Source organism: Lytechinus pictus, chromosome 2, assembly GCF_037042905.1.
Source record: "Lytechinus pictus isolate F3 Inbred chromosome 2, Lp3.0, whole genome shotgun sequence".
Classification (NCBI taxonomy): domain Eukaryota; kingdom Metazoa; phylum Echinodermata; class Echinoidea; order Temnopleuroida; family Toxopneustidae; genus Lytechinus; species Lytechinus pictus.
The window spans coordinates 64,200,746-64,221,661 of NC_087246.1; the positions used below are offsets into that span (position 1 = coordinate 64,200,746).

The window sequence follows — 20,916 nt, forward strand, 5'->3', positions numbered from 1 at the left end:
TGAATCTATCGTAACCCTTTGTAAGACAGGGCCCAGATGTCTGAAAACTCCACAAAGATACTTAATACCTTTGAGTTGTGCTATCGATAATGACTCACCTTCATCAAAGTCCCTTTCAACAGCCATAGCAAACCCCTGCTTTAGAAGCTCTTCATTTACATTAACCTGAAGTGAAATGAAGCCAATTTCAATTATCATATGTGAATTTTGAAATTTACATTGAGCATGAACAAGCACATCCTATGCTTTAACATGATACATAACTTGTCAAAATTGATCAACAATAACCCTCGCAAGTACTTGAATGAAGAAATTCAGCTAGAGCTTTGAAAAATAAGCAGAAAGCAAGGTTTGAAGTCTCACTCGAGCATGAAATGTGCACAATGCGTAATTTCCATGAAACGTCAAAGGAATCTGCAAAAAAATGGTTTTAAAGAAATTTATGTATCCTATCTTTAAGTCAGCTTTAAAAATTTTGAAAGTATAAAGAAACATTCCTCTTTCAGATGAGCAAATTCTTAAATTTTTGTTTTTTGAAGACCAAATTACTGTGTTTTTTTTGTTATTTACAGAGAGCCTTCCCTGGTGACTTCTTGTTAAGTTTTTGGGTGGCTGGTCACACATGACTAGATATAAATCTGAAGGTCTTTTACAAGGAGTGAATTTTGAAGGGGCAATTGATTACGAGACCAAGTTGATAAACAATAACAAGGTAAACTCCAATAAGTATATCCAACAAGATATTATTGATATTGTTTCTTGCCCACTTGAAGAAACAACTTGAAATATTATGATCTCCATAGACAAGCAACCAAATCGTATCCACAAGTATCTGCCAAATAATGTACAATCCTAATTTTAGAAGAGCTATTTCATGAAACGCTACACCCTTTCACCTACCATAATAACATACAAATAATCCATATCATCCAGGACATTAGTAAAGACTATACGCCTGAAATAACTTTGGATCAGTTCTAACATGCCAGAAGCATAGCTGAAGGCATTTGGACTGATTTACCCGTAACAAGTGTGTGTAATTTATTCTAATACTGAAGCAAAATGATGTATGTTAAATGTTTTATAAGATAGTAATGTTGATAATTGTTATTTCAAACAAGTGGAACGCCTCTGGCAGTCTGGCCTGCATTACGCGATTTAATATAGCAGCAGTGCTAACTTTGAAAACTACTATAAAATAATCATTCACAAAAACACCATTCATATAATGACATAATACCACGTTCATTGACCATAGATGATATTTGAACGGTGACTTAAGACTTGTCAACTACACCCATGTCCACATTTCGTTCACTCTATCCATAAACTTTCAAAGTTATGATGGCGATTCAACAATTACCCCAACATGGCCTAAGTTTATTGACCTTAACTGGCCTTTGACCTTGGTTTTGTGACCTGAAACTCACAGGGGATGTTCAGTGATACTTGATTACTCTTATATCCCAAGTTTTATTAAATAGATCCATAAACTTCAGAGTTAGGATGGTAATTCAACAAATACCCCCAACACGGCCAAAGTTCATTGACCTTAAATGACCTTTGACCATGGTCATGTGACCCGAAACTCGTACAGGATGTTCAGTGATACTCGATTACTCTTATGTCCAAGTTTTATGAACTAGATCCATAAACCTTCAGAGTTAGGATGGTAATTTAACAAAGACCCCCAACACGGCCAAAGTTCATTGACCTTAAATGACCATTGACCGTGGTCATGTGACCTGAAACTCTCACAGGATATTCAGTGGTACTTGATTAACCTAATGTCCAAGTTTCATGAACTAGATCCATAAATTTTCAAAGTTATGAAGGTAATTCAACAAATACCCCCAACTTGGCCAAAGTTCATTGACCCTAAATGACCTTTGTCATGTGACCTGAAACTAAGGAAGGATGTTTACTAATACTTGATTAACCTTATGTTTAAGTTTCATGAACTAGATCCATAGATTTTCAAAGTTATGATAGTAATTCAACAAATACCCCCAACTTGACCAAAGTTCATTGACCCTAAATGACCTTTGACCTTGGTCATGTGACCTGACACTCGAGCAGGATGTTCACTAATACTTGATTAACCTTATGCCCAAGTTTCATGAACTAGGTTCATATACTTTCTAAGTTATGATGTCATTTCAAAAACTTAACCTTCGGTTAAGATTTGATGTTGACGCCGCCGCCATCGGAAAAGCGGCGCCTATAGTCTCGCTCTGCTATGCAGGCGAGACAAAAACCTTCCTCATCTCAGAACCATGATTGGTCAATAGAACTCATTAGTACTGGTCACATAACTGGTCATGTGATAGACTTCATCCAATCGTTTGATTAGAGTCCATAGAAGAATTTTATAATACTTACATGCAATAGTTTTCCAAATCTTACCTGTCCTTGAGGTGTGTTCACATACAGGGTTACAAAACGTGTTTCCCTCTGACCAATCCCATGCATGTCCACCTGAGCAGAACGGTCTGTTCATACAGAAATGTGATTAACATCAGAATGCCAATTTATACTCCTTAATCAACACTTGCGTATTTTTAAAAATATAAAATCATGGCATCTTTTATTTTCATAGCATGGCTTAAATCAAATAATCACTTTTTTTTCCAGAGACCATTTTTATCTTTCACAAGGCAACTACATAGTTTTAGTAAATTAATGAGATATAAAGTTATTGTGCTTTTTTCTTCATATCACTGTGAACAGTTTAAAATAGAACCTGTTTCATAAAGAGTTACAACTATTGTATCTTTGCCATTATGCTAACTACCAATTGCCAATCAAAATCAAGGTTTTCATGATAGTTACAATAATGGCAAAGTTAAAATACTTCATACCTCTTCATGAAACAGGCACGTGATCTCCTATGCATCAGATATCGATAACATAATTTCACGATCTTCATTTGTCTATAACTTTACAAGGTAACACCCCTAAATAAATCTGAAATATAGAGATTTCCACTAACCTTCCACAATGTTCTTGAAATACTCCACAGCTGCTATGTCCCACTTTTCCGCTGGTCTGGAAGAAGACGAAACAGGTAATTAGCTACGAATTTCTACTCTAACCAAAAACCACACTACAATTTCTCTTATTTTTTTAAGCTTTACAGCTAGAAAACATTTTTTTATATTTTGTTTATTATCATATTTAAGACGTTAAACAAGGGGTGAAAATATGTTGGGTCTATCATATAACAGGTAACATGTACACCATCGAGCCCATCAGAAATCTACTGAATTCTCTGAAGGATCTGAGTTGAATATCAGATGATCTTCCACACTATATCGAGTCATTTTCAAATCAATATTCATAACATACAGAGTACCGATGTGTGACGTCATGAATTTTCACATTTTGCATATTAGCGTTTTTGATACCATATTTTGGTAGAGCATGATGAAAAACCCCCACAACCCAAATTTGGTGGGAATCAGTCCATGGGGCCCAAAGATATGACCTAATGAATACATAATTAGCCCCATTGAAGTCAGTGTATTATTGGCCTGGTTCCTAACATTTAGAACCAGGCCATAATAAACTGACTTCAATGGGGCTAATTATGTATTCATGAGGTAAAATCCAAGGCCCCATGGACTGATTCCCACCAAATTTTGGTAATGGGGGTTTATCATTATGCTCTACCAAAATATGGTTTCAAAAACGCTAAAATGAAAAAAAAAAAGTTTTTGAGACGTCATCACTTTGGTACTCTATAGTAGAGATAGTAAGCTTCAGTAGTTCTTTTGTTTGACTTCACTATAGTGTTTATCTTTCGGATCCACTCGGGGGGGGGGGGGGGGGGGCAGAAGCTGCGACAAAAAAAAAAATCCAAAATGCCTTCATTTGGGAGTGATGACACTTTTTTCATTCCTTTTTATTTTTAGTTTTTCTTTGGACCAAACATCCTCTCATTTGTGTGCAATGAACCATTTTTCCCTGTCAAATTTTGGGGACAAATAGCACCCTCTTAGAAAAAATCTTGGATCCACTACTGTTATTAATTATAGTTTTCTGTTTTTACCTGCTATATTAATGTTATGTACAGTTTAGTATATTCATCCAGAAATTATAATATAAATTCATAAATATCATGATTATCATTATTTCTTTGTTTTTAAGATGGAAAGAAAAATGGGTAAACTCACACGTTACAAAACTCAACCTTAGTGTCTTATGGATATAAAGATCACATCATTTGACCAGTGTGTTGGCTCAGTTGGTAGAGCGTCCATCTCACAACCGGGAGGTCGGGAGTCCAAACCCGAACCGCGTCAGACCAAAAGACGCAAGAAGATATAGTCCAGGATAGAAGAGGCATAACCTTGTTTTTTCATATATACAATATTTTTTTATGGTTTCTTGTCAATTCGAGGGTGCTGATTACGAATCTGAATGATGCCACTCGTGTAACCTTGAGCATTTCCCGCAAATTGGCAAAATCCAATATGGCCGCCAAAATATGCATATTACCCATGAAAATCATAAAATTGCCAGCAAATTGGCCATAAAACATATGTAATTGTGTTGCAGGAGTGAAATACTATCTGAAAAAAAACATTTTCGACAAAATATTGATTTCTTGATATTCAAAATGGCCGTCACAGACCTCTGTACACCCTATTATGTACAATATGAATAGGGAAAGTTATTTTTCCCAAAAATGATCACTAAACTGCAAGTAATTGTGATCTACGGACGAAGTAATATATGAAAATCATCAATGCTAACATGATATATCATTTATTATGTCATGTATGGAAAAATTGTATTTAATATTCAAAATAGCTGCCACTGGCCCAAATAGTATTTTCTATGGCAAAGGGGCCAACAAAAATTTGCAAGAGTGAGCACTAAAATGCATATTATAAAGAGAAACAAGTGGAATACTGACTAAAAACACAATTGCTAACGAAATATATTATTTAATATGCCATGTATGTGATAAATGCTGCATTTTGATATTCAAAATGGCCTCCAAATGCCCTGACAGTATTATGTACAATGAGAAAGAGGACCAAAGAAATCACAAGAGTGAGCACTGTTAAAATGCATTTATTTGTGATGAATAAATGGGATACTGTCTAAAAAACATAATTTTTAACGAAATATATCATTCAGGTTTAAAGTTTGTGTTTAATACTGTATTTTGACTTTCAAAAAGGCTGCCATAGACATTGATTATGTACAATGCGAACTAGGAAATAAATTTTCACACGAGTGAGCACCATAAATACACGTAATTGTGATCTATGAGTAAAATATTGTCTGAAAGCATAATTTCTGACAAGATATATCAGTTCTTCTGCCAGGTAGGTGATAAATACTGTATTTTGAAAGTCAAAATGGCCGCTACAGGCCCCAACAGTAGTACGTACAATGTGAATGGGGACAAATGATTTTTAACAGATTTTGGCTTTGCTTGACTAAAGGGTGTTGTATGAGTAAAATATTGTCTGTAAACATGATTACTAACGAAATATATCATATCATCTAAAATTCAGGTGATAAATGTTATATTTCAAAATTCAAAAAGGCCGCCATATGCCCTTTTGTGAAAATTATCTGTCCTCATTCAAAATGTACATAATACAATAAGGGCCCATGGCGGCCATTTTCCATTTCAGAATGAAGAATTTATCACCTTAAATGCACCAGATATGATATACCTCGTTAGGAACCATGGTTTTAGACAATATTTCACTCATACATCACAATAATGCAATACCGTATAGTCAAGCAAAGCCAAATTCTGTAAAAATTATATGTCCCAAATTACAGTGTACATAATACTTTTAGGACCTATGGCAGCAGGGTTGGCACGTTTTAAACGGTGCGTTTTAAAACATGTTTTAAAACGCGTTTTAAAACACCCGTTTTTTTTACAAAAAAAACGTGTTTTAAAACACTGCATAGACTTGTGTGTTGTAAATTTTCATGGTTAGATTATTTTTTTTTATCAATACTTTTATTTCTTAAGCTGTGTATTATCTTCTTATAACTAGCTAAAACTCTTTCTCAACACCACTCCTTTTCTCCTCTTCTCTTTCCCCCTTTATTCTCCCCTTCTCCATTGCTTAAATTTGTCAACTTCCTTTCCTCCCTGTTCTATTGTGCACATCAATCCATAAGAATAATCTCATAATAACAAACATATCTGAGTGTTCTGCTAAATTTTTGGATAGGAAAAGAAGCATTTGAAATAACGTAGTAGTAGAGTACTTGAATGAAGTGGAAGTGTGGCACAAGCATAGGCCTAAGGCCAATTTCCAAGCAAAAGTGGACATTTTCCAAAATTTCATATTGGCTCCATTTCAAATCTGGATCAGAATTTTCTATTAAAACTCATATGGGTAATCATAATTCTAAAGCCTAAAAAAAAATTCTTACACATCTCCTAGGAGAATCCGAAACAAAAAATTATATACATGGGACTACATATATTTTAAAACTTAATTTCAATTTAAACGAAAACTATTGTTTGTTTTGAAAAAATTTCAGTTGGATAATCTCAAGGTCATTATTTTACATCATAGTAAAAGAAAATTTGCCAATACAAGTTGCAGGAAGGGGTAAAAAAATGTCAAATTTGTGGTGCCTGACAAAGTGTAATGTGACTGACCGGAGTTTTTGTATTCACAAAAGAAACTCGTAGCTGCTTCCCAAATTCAAATCTCTTGGTAAGTAATGCTTTGTATTGAAATTGGTAAAAGTGCTTTGAAATGAAAGAAAGATAAAAAGTAATCAGTCACTTTTTTCCATGTCCTTTTTTTGTAATGCGACTGACGGATTTTTGGGACATCATGGCGTCCATAATTCTGTATGTATTATTTACAAGCCTCAGAAGTCAAGATAAAATAACAGTATAAACTTGACAAAGATTTGTCCCTATAAAATTGAAGAAACCAAGTATTAGAAAAGGCACGTAAAAGTGTAATGCACTGACAATGGAATTCCCATAACAATATTTTACAAATAGACTGTAAAACTGACATCGTACTCCTAGGTACAAGACTATACGTGAAAGCAAACTTTGCGATTTGTAGAGATGTAGAAAAGTACTTTAAACCGTATATTAAAGATAATCAGCCAGCAAACTTTGACCCGTAACAGTCCTAGGGGACTTTAATTGCCCTCCCCCAAAAAAATTATATGACATATCCATCACACGACAAGGCCACGTCATATCGTTCAAGACTATTTTTGGGATGCATGCATGGGTATGCGGTCATGATATTACACAAGAGTATGTCAGACCCTGAATTGCTTTAAAATGTGATTTTATGTATAAATCTAATGTGAATTCTCACCAAAATTTATTGATGAGTGGAAAATTATTGACAACAATCCCATTAAAAACATTTGAAGAAGGTTTTTTTTAAATGTTCATTAATAAATAAAAAAAAAAAATTTATACTGATTTTTTTCTAATATGCATTTCCTCAATTCCTCAGAACTCCTCAATTAAAGAAATAAGCAGATCAAAGGCTTATAGATTCAAACCTAAATTTGTATTTCATGCACTAATATTGGCGTAATTGATTCAAATGAAATAAAGCATATTGATCTAATGAAATTAAGCATTGAAACCCCATAGACCATGTCATTTTCTACCATTTTACCATTCTTGTCACCCCTCCCTAGATTGATAAGACTCAAAATACCATGGGATACGTGTACATGTACAATGTATGAGGATTTAACTTATAAAATGTCAACTTAAGTGTTTTTTTAAGTATTCAATTTCTATAATTGAGTAATTTGGGGGGAAATATTAACTTTTCTATTCGAAATTCAGTTAAAAAATTGTAGTCATCTCTTACTTACTTAAAAAAATGTATCTAGAGCATCAAGAGCTTAAATCATACTGTATAGTTTCATTGATTTACAGAAAATTTCAAAATTCGTCGGAAAAAAACGTTTTAAAACGATTTAAAACGTTTTAAAACAATAAAAAACGTTTTATTTGTTTTTTTTAATAAAAAACGTTTTTTTTCACAACCCTGTATGGCAGCCTTTTTGAATTTCAAAGTACAGCATTTATTACCTCCATGACCAATATGTGATATATTTATTTAGAAATCATGTTTAAGACAAAAAAAATTCTCATACATCACAGTTACACGCATTTTATGATTCTCACTCTTGTAAAAAGTAGATTCCCTATACGCATGTAACATAATTTAGTTAGGGCTTGTATCAGCTATTTTGAATGTCAAAAAAAGTATTTATCACTTACATGGCAGAAGAAATGCTATATTTAAAAAAAATTATGTTTTCAAATAATGTTTTATCATACAACAGAAATTTATGGATTTCATAGTCAAGTAAATCCAAATTCTTACAAAATTACATGTCCCCTTTTACATTGTAGATAATACTGTTGGGGCCTTTTGGGGCCATTTTGAATTTCACAATACAGCATTTATCTCATGATGCATAACAAAAGAAATGATATGTTTCGCTAGAAAACGTGTTTTCAGACATTATTCTACTCGGTGATCACACTTACATGCATTTTATAGTTCTTACTCTTGTGAAAATTAATTTCTCCAATTGCATTGTACATAATGTATAATGGGCCTATGACGGCCATTTTGAATGTCAAAATACAGCATTTATCACATAAATTGCATTTTTATTTCGTTAAAAATTATGTTTTTTAGCCAGTATTCCACTCGCTTATCTTAATACTGGTAGTATGCATTTTAGTACTCACTCTTGTGATTTTATTTTGTCCCCATTAACATTGTACATATTAATACTGTCAGGGCATTTGGTGGCTTTTTGAATATTAAAATGCTTCACTTATTCATACATGACATAACAAATGATACATTTCATTAGCAATCATGTTTTCACCCATTATTTCATTAAACAAGGCAAACGCCAAGCATTGTCTCGCCTGCATATTGCACTCATGAAGAGACTGCATGTCAAATCTGAAGGGTAACATTTAAGAAACTTTGACAGCTTTTCTATTGTACCATTGGCAAATTTCTGTGAATATTATAAATGGTGCCAAGAACTATAGCTCATTAAATAAATAACAACAGTTTTTAAAGAATAAACAAGTAAAATACAAAATCTGGTTCAGGTATAGAGAGTACTGAGTTCTGAAGTAAAATGTTAGTGTTAAAAAGTATAAAATTATAACGTTCATGTCACTAGAGGAACAAAGTAGTGTGAAAGTTCATTGACCTTTGACCTTAATCAAATTCAACTCACATTCGAACCTGACCTGCACCTTCAAGAGATGGACCTCTGTTACGAGTTTGGCGATCCCACCTCGAAGCTATAGAAAGTTATTGTGTGTACAAAATAGCACAGTGCCAGTCATGGAAAGTTCATTGACCTTTGACCTTAATCAAATTCAACTCACATTTGAACTTGACCTGCACCTTCAAGAGATGGACCTCTTGTATGAACTTGGCAATCCTACCTCGAAGATATAAAAAGTTATTATGTGTACAACACAGCACAATGCCAGTCATGGAAAGTTCATTGACCTTTGACCTTAATCAAATTCAACTCACATTCGAACTTGACCTGCACCTTCAAAAGATGGACCTCTTGTATGAATTTGGCAATCCTACCTCGAAGATATAGAAAGTTATTGTGTGTACAGCACAGCACAGTGCCAGTCATGGAAAGTTCATTGACCTTTGACCTTATTCACATTCGAACTTGACCTGTGCCTTCAGGAGATGGACCTCTGGTTTGAATTTGGCGATCCCAACTCGAAGCTATAGAAAGTTATTGTGTGTACAACACAGCACAGTGCCAGTCATGGAAAGTTCATTGACCTTTGACCTTATTCACATTTCGACTCATATTCGAACTTGACGTGTGCCTTCAGGAGATGGACCTCTGGTATGAATTTGGTGATCCCACCTCGAAGCTATAGAAAGTTATTGGGTGTACAACAATTGTTGACGACGACGACGCCGACACCGGAAATAGTGATACCTTTGTCTCGCTCCGCTACGCAGGCGATACGCAGGCGAGACAAAAATCACAATTACTTGCATTTAGTGCTCACTTTTGTGAAATTTAGTTTTCCCCATTCATATTGTACATAATGTAGAATACAGGGGTCTATGGCGGCCATTTTGAATATCTAGAAAATATTTTTTTGTAAAAAATCGTTTTTTCAAAGAGTATTTCACTCCTGCAACACTAATACATACATCTTATAACCAATGTGCGGGCAATTTTATGATTTTCATGGGTAATTTGCATATTTTGGCGGCCATATTGGATTTTGCCAATTTGCGGAAAATGCTCAAGGTTACACGAGTGGCATCATTCAGATTCGTAATCAGCACCCTCGAATTGACAAGAAACCATCAAAAAATATTGTATATATGAAAAAACAAGGTTTGGTCAATTTTCTATGGGGCCTATCCTGGACTAATAGGAGTTGCTGCTACCCTGTTTGACGTTCAACATTAAAGGGATAGTCTGCACAGTGGAATATTTCTATTCTCAGATTTTTATTTTGAACAACAAAAGATGGATTTTATTTAAAAAAAATAAAAATCACTTGATGACATGTATCCTTACCCAAGCTCTGCCTGATTTTCTTCTAAGGTAACATGTAAGGTGGTGGGGACCAGTCCATGGAGCCTGAATGGTTTGGCTTGCGATGGAAACTTCTTCAGTTTGGCTGGAATTTCTTTTAATCTGTTTTACACAAATGTAAAGGAGTCAAAGGTTACAGTTCAACCTGTCAAAACAAGTTAGATTTGCATTGTAGAAACATATCAAATGATACTCTGTCATGCTGATATAACATAACCTACATGTACTTCTTCTCTTTTTTAAATTATATCTGTTTATGTAAAGGAGTCAAATGTGAAACCGTTTAACCAGAATCTAAATTTAGTTAAGATTTAAAATTCAAACACACCAAATCTTCTGTGACCAGCCACCCCAAAACCAACAATAAATCAACAAGATAAGGTTCTGCATAAATGACAAAGATAATAATTTGGTTTTCAAAAAGTAAAATTTTGAAAGTTAGCTTATCTGAGAGAGTGATTCTTATTCTTCATACTGTTTAAATATGAAGTTGTAAAGTTGAATGAAAAACAAGATAAAAGAGTTTCTTTGACACTAATTTTTGCGGGCTACTTGGAAGTTTTATTGAGATTGCACAGTATGCACATATCATGCTTGAGAAACCTGAACTTTAATCCTAGCCAACTTAATCTTGGCATTTGGTTGGTAGGTCACATATTCCATCTAGCTGACATACCAACATAACATATTCATATTTCATTTTTTATTTAACTGATGAAACATCATAAATTATCACACAATAAAAAAAATCAAATTCTACAAAACATTACCATCTACTCTTATTTTCTACCCTAACTACTAGACTGCAGAAAAACAAATAACAATAAAAATAAAGAGTAAAGTTAAATGACTTACCGATTGATTGGAACTAGGAATGACTCGGCATAATCTACAAGATGGCATCTGACAATAAATATCAATAAACAGATAATTCATTATCTTTATCATCATAATTATCAATAATCTGGTGATTTATAATGCGCTTTAGACCTACATGATACTTATCTACGCACTTACAGATATATTATAACCCTGTTCATCGGATTCAATCATTCATTCCTACACAAAATGTATGCACATCCTCCACTCCCTGAGGAGTATTCCAACAAGTCGCCATTGGGGCGCACACAACTTTTCTTTTATGATGACTAAGATAAAACCAACTTACGAAGCTTTGATTCCATGAGCAGTCTGATAATTACTGAGGACCCTAGCTCGATACCATTTACTATCGCTAGGCCGCTGAACAAGATACATCTAAAATAAACAAAAGTTCAAATTTAGACATTTCTTACAGTGCTCTATCACAAACATTGCCCAATGGGATTAGACAAACTTGAGCTCTATATCTACTTTTATCTTAGTTTACTTCTTTTATTCATTTATTAATTTGGTGAATTGTGATACATATTTCCAAATCACTTTGAGGCACTTTCTAATACAATCAAATTTCTTGGCAAGCTGTCTCCCCATTCTTCGTAAATATCTGCTTTCCAATATACATATTTTTTCTCGATTAAGAGTTATATATCATTTTCTTCCTGTAACTTGTGCTAACTTTTAAAAATATTCTGTTTTGTATGATATCTTATAATATGATATCTTATTAATGTGCTTTTTTAAATATTTTTATAAAGAATTAAATAAATGTGATCGATTTGATTCTATTTAATAACAAGAACTTATCTTTAACAAGTGGAATGCCTCTGGCCGTCTCACCTGCATCACGCGATTCAATATAGCAGCAGTGCTGATTTTGAAAACTACTATAACTCGCACAAGATGTTCAGTGATACTTGGTTACTCTTATTTCCACGTTTTATGAACTAGACCAATACACTTATAGAGATATGATGGCAATTCAACAAATACCCCCAACGTGGCCAAAGTTCTTTGACCTTACATGACCTTTGACCTTGATCATGTGACCTGAAACTCGCACAGGATGTTCAGTGATACTTGATTACTATTATGTCCAAGTTTTATGAACTAGACCAACACACTTTCAAATTTATGGCTGTAATTCAACAAATACCCCAATTTGGCCAAAGTTCATTGACCCTAAATGACCTTTGACCTTGATCATGTGACCTGAAACTTGCACAGGATGTTCAGTAATACTTGATTACTATTATGTCCAAGTTTCATGAATCAGATCCATAAACTTTCAAAGTTATGATGGTAATTCAACAGATACCCCCAATTCGGCCAAAGTTCATTGACCCTAAATGACCTTTGACCTTGGTCATGTGACGTGAAACTCATGCAGGATGTTCAGTGATACTTGATTAACTTTATGTATAAGTTTCATGAACTAGGTCCATATATTTTCTAAGTTATGATGACATTTCAAAAACTTAACCTTAGGTTAAGATTTTGATGTTGATTCCCCCAACATGGTCTAAGTTCATTGACCCTAAATGACCTTTGACCTTGGTCATGTGACATGAAACTCAGGCAGGATGTTCAGTAATACTTGATTAACCTTATGGCCAAGTTTCATGAACTAGGTCCATATACTTTCTAAGTTATGCTGTCATTTCAAAAACTTAACCTCAGGTTAAGATTTGGTGTTGACGCCGCCGCCGCCGCCGCCGTCGCCGCCGCCGCCGCCGTCGCCGTCGCCGCCGCCGTCGGAAAAGCGGCGCCTATAGTCTCACTCTGCTATGCAGGTGAGACAATAAAAATGATTGAAGAAACAGGTTCAAATGAGCTGATCTTTCTCCAATCTTTAAATAATTCTATGAATGTTAAGTTTCTTGAGAAGTTCTGCACACTTTGTCATTATTAGGACTTGTTATAATAACAAATGAACAATTTCTATGACAAATTTACCATCAGCCAATCAGATTGAAGTATTTCAGTAGCTTTTAAACCGTCATTGTAAAATTGTTATTGTAACTAGTTTTATGAAACAGATCCCTGATGTCCGGAGCCTAATACATACCTTGCCCTTGACTGGATTGTTGACATGTTCTATGACGTACTGGTCAGAAGAGCAGTAGTCCTCAATTTCTTCACAAAGTTCCTGAAATCGTATGGTTTCCTGGGACATTCCAGGTCCAAGGACCTCCTTCCCCCAGAAATGGAAGGGGTCTTCTATCTGAATTGAAAAGAAACAATGAGAATGAGTGGATAAATATCAAACTCTGACTGAGCTTTAAATTTAGAGTTCAAATCTCAATGTAACAGTAATGATTACATTGAGGAAGATATTGACATTTGACATTCTGTCTCTCAGAGACTGTACCATAAAAGCCTGGCGATTGAGCATAGGGCTGATTTCTATGATCGATTCGATTTCCTATTAATATATGATCAAGCACAACATATCAGCCTCACCATCAATTGCTAAGCCTTATGCTAGCGGGCACTGTGAAAGAGATTGTAGAATATGTGAAAGCTATAGACAAGACAGAAATAAGGAACAAAAATCATTAATGATTGCCGATTACACCATACTATACCTGAAAGTGCAAAATTGGCAGGGCATGTGTGTTAACAGTCGGAGCATCGGCCTGCGACAAAGGAAAAACTAGATGCTTACAGCAAGAATTCTTAATGACAAGATGGCAAGTCATTGAGACAGAAAATATCTCTTGTAAATATCTTAACATAAGTTATTATCTGACCTAGAGATTTGCAGTCAGGATTAAGACAGAAGCTGGAAAGATTATTTTTATTTTGAATCATACACTACAGGCAAATTTACTAACCTTTAAATGGTACCTAACTAATACTACATGCTTTTTAGTATTTCCTTTTTCAAAATCTCTTAAAATTTCAAACAGGATGACTTCTAAGAATTTATTCCACACAGATTTAACAAGTCACAGGCAAATTCATCTTAACTGATGGACTTACCTTTAAAATAGTGATGTTGGTCGTCATCCTAGCATAGTGGAATCTCCTGGATGAGAAAATTGTAAAAATGTATGCAACCATGCTTAAGATTAAGAATTACACATTGTTAAAATACTTTAACACTGTGACAGTAGACACTTGGTATACACCAGTGTTGTAGTGCCTTGATGCTCGGCCTTGGCCTTAAGGCGCCTTAAGGCCTACTTTTTCAAAGCCTTGGCCTTGAACATTCAAGCCTTGGCCTTGAGAGGGCCTTGGCCTTGGCCTTGAGGATTTTGAGCCTTGAAATTTCAAGGCATTTTCAAGGCATTTTCAAGGCTTTTTCAAGGCATTTTATATTTTGTACTTTCATTTGTTTTTATATAAGTAGTTACAAATGTTTAAATTGTTCTGTATATCTAATGACACTAATGGTCAATACTACCAGTCAGCAGTAGCAGCAGCAGTAGTAAGTGTACTTAGCAGTGCCATCAATTTTAATTATCAAGAATTATCATTACATAATTAAGTAACAAAGAAAACAGAAGTGATGAAAAATAACATTATTAATTGGTGATATGTTGTTTAAAAATGATGATAATGGCAAAATCAATAATAATGATAATGATGAAGATTATAGTGATTTTATGACAGGAATAATTCTGACAGATCTGACTGCAATTTTGACAACAATTTTCATACTTTATATAAGAATAGCTACATGTAACTCTAAAGAATGATAACAAGGTTGATTTCTATTCCATTACGATTTTCCTTGTATTATCTCTGACCAACAAGAATGTTTTGAGTCTTAACCCTAAATAGACTGGGCTATTTTGATGCCTAAGAAGACTGGGGGGGGGGGGGGGGGGGCTGATTCAGCCCCCCCTTATGATCTCGGCCGTCGACCACCCGATCGCGACGAAAATTGGCACGTGCATTACCCATGGCATAATCTTCAAGACTGTAGGATCAAATTTTCCGAAATATCTCATAATTCATTAATTATGCTAATTTATGCGTAAAATCAGAGATTTGCTCTAATTAACTAAATAAGGCATCTAAACTGCTAATTTTTTATTCACAGACTCTTTGTATGATTCTGATCAAATGTACTTTAAAAAAAATTCAATATCACAATTCTTTTCTTATGTATTTTATTGTTTTTAAAATTTCTTATGTATTTCTTTGTTTTCCGACTTTTTGTTTTTTATTGTTTTTTCAATGGAAATCGTCCGCTACTTTATTCTGACCATAAACAAGATGAAATTAATTAAGTTTGATTAGTAAAATTGAAAATAATGATACATTTATGAATTTTGGCTAAAAACACAATTTGCATTGGATTTGTACACAAATTCACGTTTTTGAGTAATTTCGGGTCGACATGCACTTACAAAATGTTGCGTAATTTCGGAACCACGTACCTGGGCGTCGCAAATTTGGTCTCAAAAGTTGCGCAAGACTTAAAAGAAAAAAGTCATGGAATGGCGCGGCGCCAGCTTTTCACGTTACAAATTTATCGCGAGAAATGTCAAGGGGGGGGCTGAATCAGCCCCCCCCCCAGTCTTTTTAGGGTTAATGATATTCTGAAAAGATTTGGTAAACTTGAACACAACAGGCAAGACAGAGGAATGGGAAGACAGAAAGAGAGGAGAAGGGGGAAGCTGGTTTGGCACTTGGCAGAATATACTGCTCAATCAGTTAATATGTTGATAAGCAGTACATCTATTTTTTGGGGGTTTTTTTTTGGGGGGGTATAGTGTCTCAGATTGACAAAACAGAGTTAAAAAAAGGTTACTTATTTTTAATCATATGGTTCGATAGTGAATTTCATTTCACTACAGTTTCAAGGAAACAAATAAAATATTTGTTTTTGTGTCAGTGTGGTTTCATAGAAAACTCTATTTTATTGTTTTAAGAAATAATTATGATTTAACCTCCCCCAACTAATGGTGTGGGGTGTGCCCAGTTTATTTTATATCCTTTTGAATATAACTTTATTTTTTAGTATTCTTTATTCCGGTTTTTGAGGTAAATTAATAGAAGATACAAGAAAAGTGAATTGAAATTTGATATTGGTTGCAGAAAAAAAACATGAAACTGACAAGAGTCCTAAAAATGACTCATTTTCAGGTCAGCATTTGAAAATTTCAACTTGCGCTTTGTGCTCTCTTGCCCCCCCCCCCCCCCCCGCCCCTAAAAATTTCCTGTAGGAAAAAATGCCCCTTTTCCAAAATCGAAAATGCCCTTTTTTCCAAATCAAATGTGCCCTTTTTCAAAAAGAAATACCTTTTTATAGTAAAACATAATACATTTTAGATTTAAAAATCACCAAATTTTGGATCGCGCTCGCATAAATTATTGTTAAGTAAGTTACTCATTCTGTTCCCATTTACAAAAAAAATGCGTAGAATATCCAGTTTTCAGGTTAGAATAATACAAATTTTTGAGCTCGCGCTTAGCGCTCGCATTATTTTGATTGGTGAGTTTAATGTATCCTATTTATGAGTCACTAAATGCAGTCCAGAACAGCTTCCTTTTCTGGTCAGTAAAATTTCAGCTCGCGCTTCGCGTTCGCGTTAATTCTTTAGTCAGATGCACATCTTTTTCATGATTACAAAAACAGCTCGGAACATTTAATTTTCATTTCTCATTACACGAAATGTCCAGAAGTTTGAGCTCGTGGTTCGTGCTGGCAACATCTCGCAAGGATGCCCTTTTAACAGTGATTAGCGCCATAATTGACCGAAAATCGAGTTTTACAACTTCAGAATTTCGGATTTTTTTTTAACCGCTCGCTACGCTTTCTGGCAGAAAAGTAAAGCCTAAATCAAAATACATGTCTTATCAATTAGAAATCACTTTAAAAAAGGCTTTCATTTTGACTTATAAGTGTATTTTTAGGCTTTGACACCCCACACCAAAAAAGACGTTCTGCCTCCCCTGTCCCAGGGAGTGGAGAAAGTCATACGTTGATAATGGGCATGCCAGGATCAGATGACCGTGGTAATGATAATTATTGCAATGTAAATCGCCTATAAAAATAATGTATTAAATGTACAAAGTTAACTTTATTATTATTTTAATAATGTCTAAATCTATCATGAAATCATTTTTGTTTTACATATAGGCCTACAAGGGTCAAAATTTTCGCTCGCTCACACCTTTAATACATTTTGCCCTGTGTGTCATGTCTGCCGCCTAAGCATTGTTGTCTCATTGTTCCATATACATGTATTGGCATTATCGTGATCCAAGTCCCCGGTGACTCGGATCCACGGACAATTCTTCACAACGTAAAACATGTCCTACCTGTCTCTACCAACCTCGTAGTTGTGTGTTATACTTGTCTCTTTTCAGTCTCCACTTTATTGGCGTAATAAATCAGAATTTGCATCATTCTCTATTGCTTTAGTTCGTAAACTATTACTTTTCATATAAATAAATCAAGATTATATTCATCTTTTTATGTTTCTTGCAATATCAAATTTGCTTTATTTCGTCTACGTTTTTACTAAATAAATCAATAAGCCCTAACTTTATATCCTCTTCAGTCTCAATTGCTTTATTTCGTTGATTCCTTATTTACTAAATAAATCAGAATTGCATCTACTTCTTTTCAATCTCTATTGCTTTATTCCGTAAACTAGTACTTTTCATATAAACAAATCAGGATTATATTCATCTTTTTTATGTTTCTCACAATATAAAATTTGCTTTATTTCGAGGGAGATTAATGAATATTTTCGAAAAGAATCATTAAAATCAATGAAAATCACATTAAAAACACTATTTAACTGTCTAATTACTCCTCGTGATCCGAGTCCCCTTCCCGTGTTAAGACTGTCCAATTTCTCATAGGAGGGGACTTGGATAACGAGGAGTATAGTGAGTGCTTGTATTACCGACCAGCCTTGTATTACCGAACGCGCGCATCATACGCATCAGAAATAATTTCATACGCTCAAAATTTTGCAGAATCCTTCCAAAGAGAACTTGAATAGAAAGATGATGAAAAATGGTAAAAAACACATTTTCAAAGTCTTAATATTCTAAAAATAATAAAATATGGTCAAAATAGCTCATCAGTGATTTTGTTGTTTTCTCAACTTTTCCCATAGAAAACACACGTTCGGTAATACGATACCTTTTTCAAGTGACCAAAATATTTCACATGCGAAGAGGGGTCCGATTGGAAGCTAATATCGTAAAAAGGAAAAACAATTTCGGCAAAATTTTTACATATTTATATTTTGTAGGTAATTGTGTATTTATGGTGAAGGTTTTATGAATTTTATGAGAATAATGTGTTTGATATGATTGAATTCATGAAAAGTGTTCGGTAATACGATCCACTACCATACAACACTGTAGGGAACCTAACCCAGAGAGCTCCGGCCCGCGTAGCGGGCCGGAGCCCAGACGCACAGTGTGCAATCGGGCATTCAGACGAGAGTTCCGTGAAGTTTGGTCTAAATCATTTTGATAATAAATAATTAAAACAGAAATTAAGCACTTACCACGATTGTATGGATGATAGTCTAACGAGTGGCAGTTTCCTGACATCGAGGCACAGACTGGAACCTCAAAAAACGATAAGTTCTGTCGCGGTGGCTCTCCTTCTTTCAGAATTCATAGCAAAATGGCAGTTCGAGAGGGTGTAGGGCGCATGCGCGAATTTGACAAAGTCTATATGCGCTAGTGCTATACTAGCCTCGGTCTCGATCGGCCATTTTGTGTTGAATTCTGAAAGAGGAGAGCTACCTCGACAGAACTTATCGTTTTTTGAGGTTCCAGTCTGTGCCTCGATGTCAGGAAACTGCCACTCGTTAGACTATCATCCATACAATCGTGGTAAGTGCTTAATTTCTGTTTTAATTATTTATTATCAAAATGATTTAGACCAAACTTCACGGAACTCTCGTCTGAATGCCCGATTGCACACTGAGCGTCTGGGCTCCGGCCCGCTACGCGGGCCGGAGCTCTCTGGGTTATAGGGAACCGTGCGTGTGATTGACTGAATAAAGCGCTGCTGTATGAAGTGAACGGTGGTTCCCAATATCACGATAATGCCAAATTATTTTCGGTCTACTTACCTAAGATTAGAAATTTCCTTTAAAACATTCAGCAACGAGATGTTGACGGGGATTTACCAATACACTGTCACATAGAGTCAGACCGCTGGGGCCCGTTTCTCAACACCTGGATAAGTTAGTCATATCTTCATCCATCAACCACGGTGATAGTTCCAATCTTACTAAACCTGTTGTCGAAAGGTTAAGGCCAACGAACGTAGAGGGCAGCAACACACAAGCGTGTTGCTCTAAGGAAGGTCAACTCCGCTCGAATTTTGTGACCACTTTAAAAAATAAGGTGGGGTTTTGGGAAATTTGTCGAGTTGATTTTTTTTCATTTGTTAATTTCAAATATTTTTTAATGAACAATTATTAGATCGGTTATTCTGGGTATAAATATTAAAAACATTACTTACATTTTTAAAGAAAATATTTAGCTTAAATAATCATGATTTTGACATTTTTCCTCATTTTGGAATATTAAGCCTGTGACGAGGATACCTCATATCTCTTATTTTCTTCTGCTGAATTTCGCTGCACCACTAATAAATGCATAGACAACCACCGTAATAATCGAGGTCATTTTTCTGGCCTGGGTGCGCCGAGTCTGGGCCGGTCGCGCAGCTAGCTAGTGACGTTGATGATGCGCTGGGGCTTCAGGCGACTCGTCATAGATCTAGCAACTTAGACAATGACGTCTAATTTGCCTGGCCTGATTTGAAGTGTAATGGCTTCAGGGCTGATGTTTATCAACGATGATTGTTCAAGGTTAGATTTCAAATTTTAAATGTAATTTGACTTTTAAGTCTATAAATCTGAAATAAAGGCGCTGTATCCCCGAAATCCGGGTCTAAATTTCAACTCTGAGTCCGAGACCATGGCATGGACGGCGAAAAAACAACCCATGCATCAGATGCATTGCATTGGCTGCGCGCTGCGCTGCAGCTGCACTGTGATGATGGGTTCAGCGAAGAGCTCAGAGAAAATAAGGTGGTTATATTCAATCCCGAAATGCTTTGCGAGTGGTCACAAAATCGTCTCGACGCAAATCACCTAATACAGCCGTCTGGTGAAATCGCTGATAACAACAATCACCGATTTGGTAATGATTTTAGTTTCCTGAAACTTATATTTGTAAAGTTTTAAATATCAAAGTATGTTTTTATATGTATGTATATTCCTCAACATATTTTTTAAGTTATCTTTGATATTGTTGTAGTCATATTCTTTCATATTCGTTTTTTGATCGCTACTAATTTGTTGTTGTATTTGATCGGCATTTGATTTCGTTGGCATGAACAATAAAATACGCGCGCAGCTCAGCTGCATGCGCGTATCGAGTTGACCTTCCTTATAGCAACACGCTTGTGTGTTGCTGCCCTCT

General features: G+C 35.0%; 1 protein-coding gene across 1 annotated transcript in view; it reads right to left on the reverse strand.

Moving 5' to 3' along the window:
- The window catches only part of LOC129268872 (uncharacterized), a 57,441-nt gene extending 37,630 nt beyond the window's left edge, over positions 1-19,811 (reverse strand). The window contains exons 1-9 of the mRNA XM_064095383.1: positions 19,554-19,811; positions 14,476-14,521; positions 13,559-13,714; positions 11,780-11,868; positions 11,467-11,514; positions 10,594-10,713; positions 2,993-3,048; positions 2,407-2,492; positions 99-165 (exon numbers count right to left, since the gene is read on the reverse strand). Of these exons, the coding sequence (XP_063951453.1) occupies positions 99-165; positions 2,407-2,492; positions 2,993-3,048; positions 10,594-10,713; positions 11,467-11,514; positions 11,780-11,868; positions 13,559-13,714; positions 14,476-14,502 (649 nt within the window). The 5' untranslated portion in view covers positions 14,503-14,521; positions 19,554-19,811. The remainder of the gene's footprint in view (positions 1-98; positions 166-2,406; positions 2,493-2,992; positions 3,049-10,593; positions 10,714-11,466; positions 11,515-11,779; positions 11,869-13,558; positions 13,715-14,475; positions 14,522-19,553) is intronic.
- Positions 19,812-20,916: the final 1,105 nt, after the last annotated feature.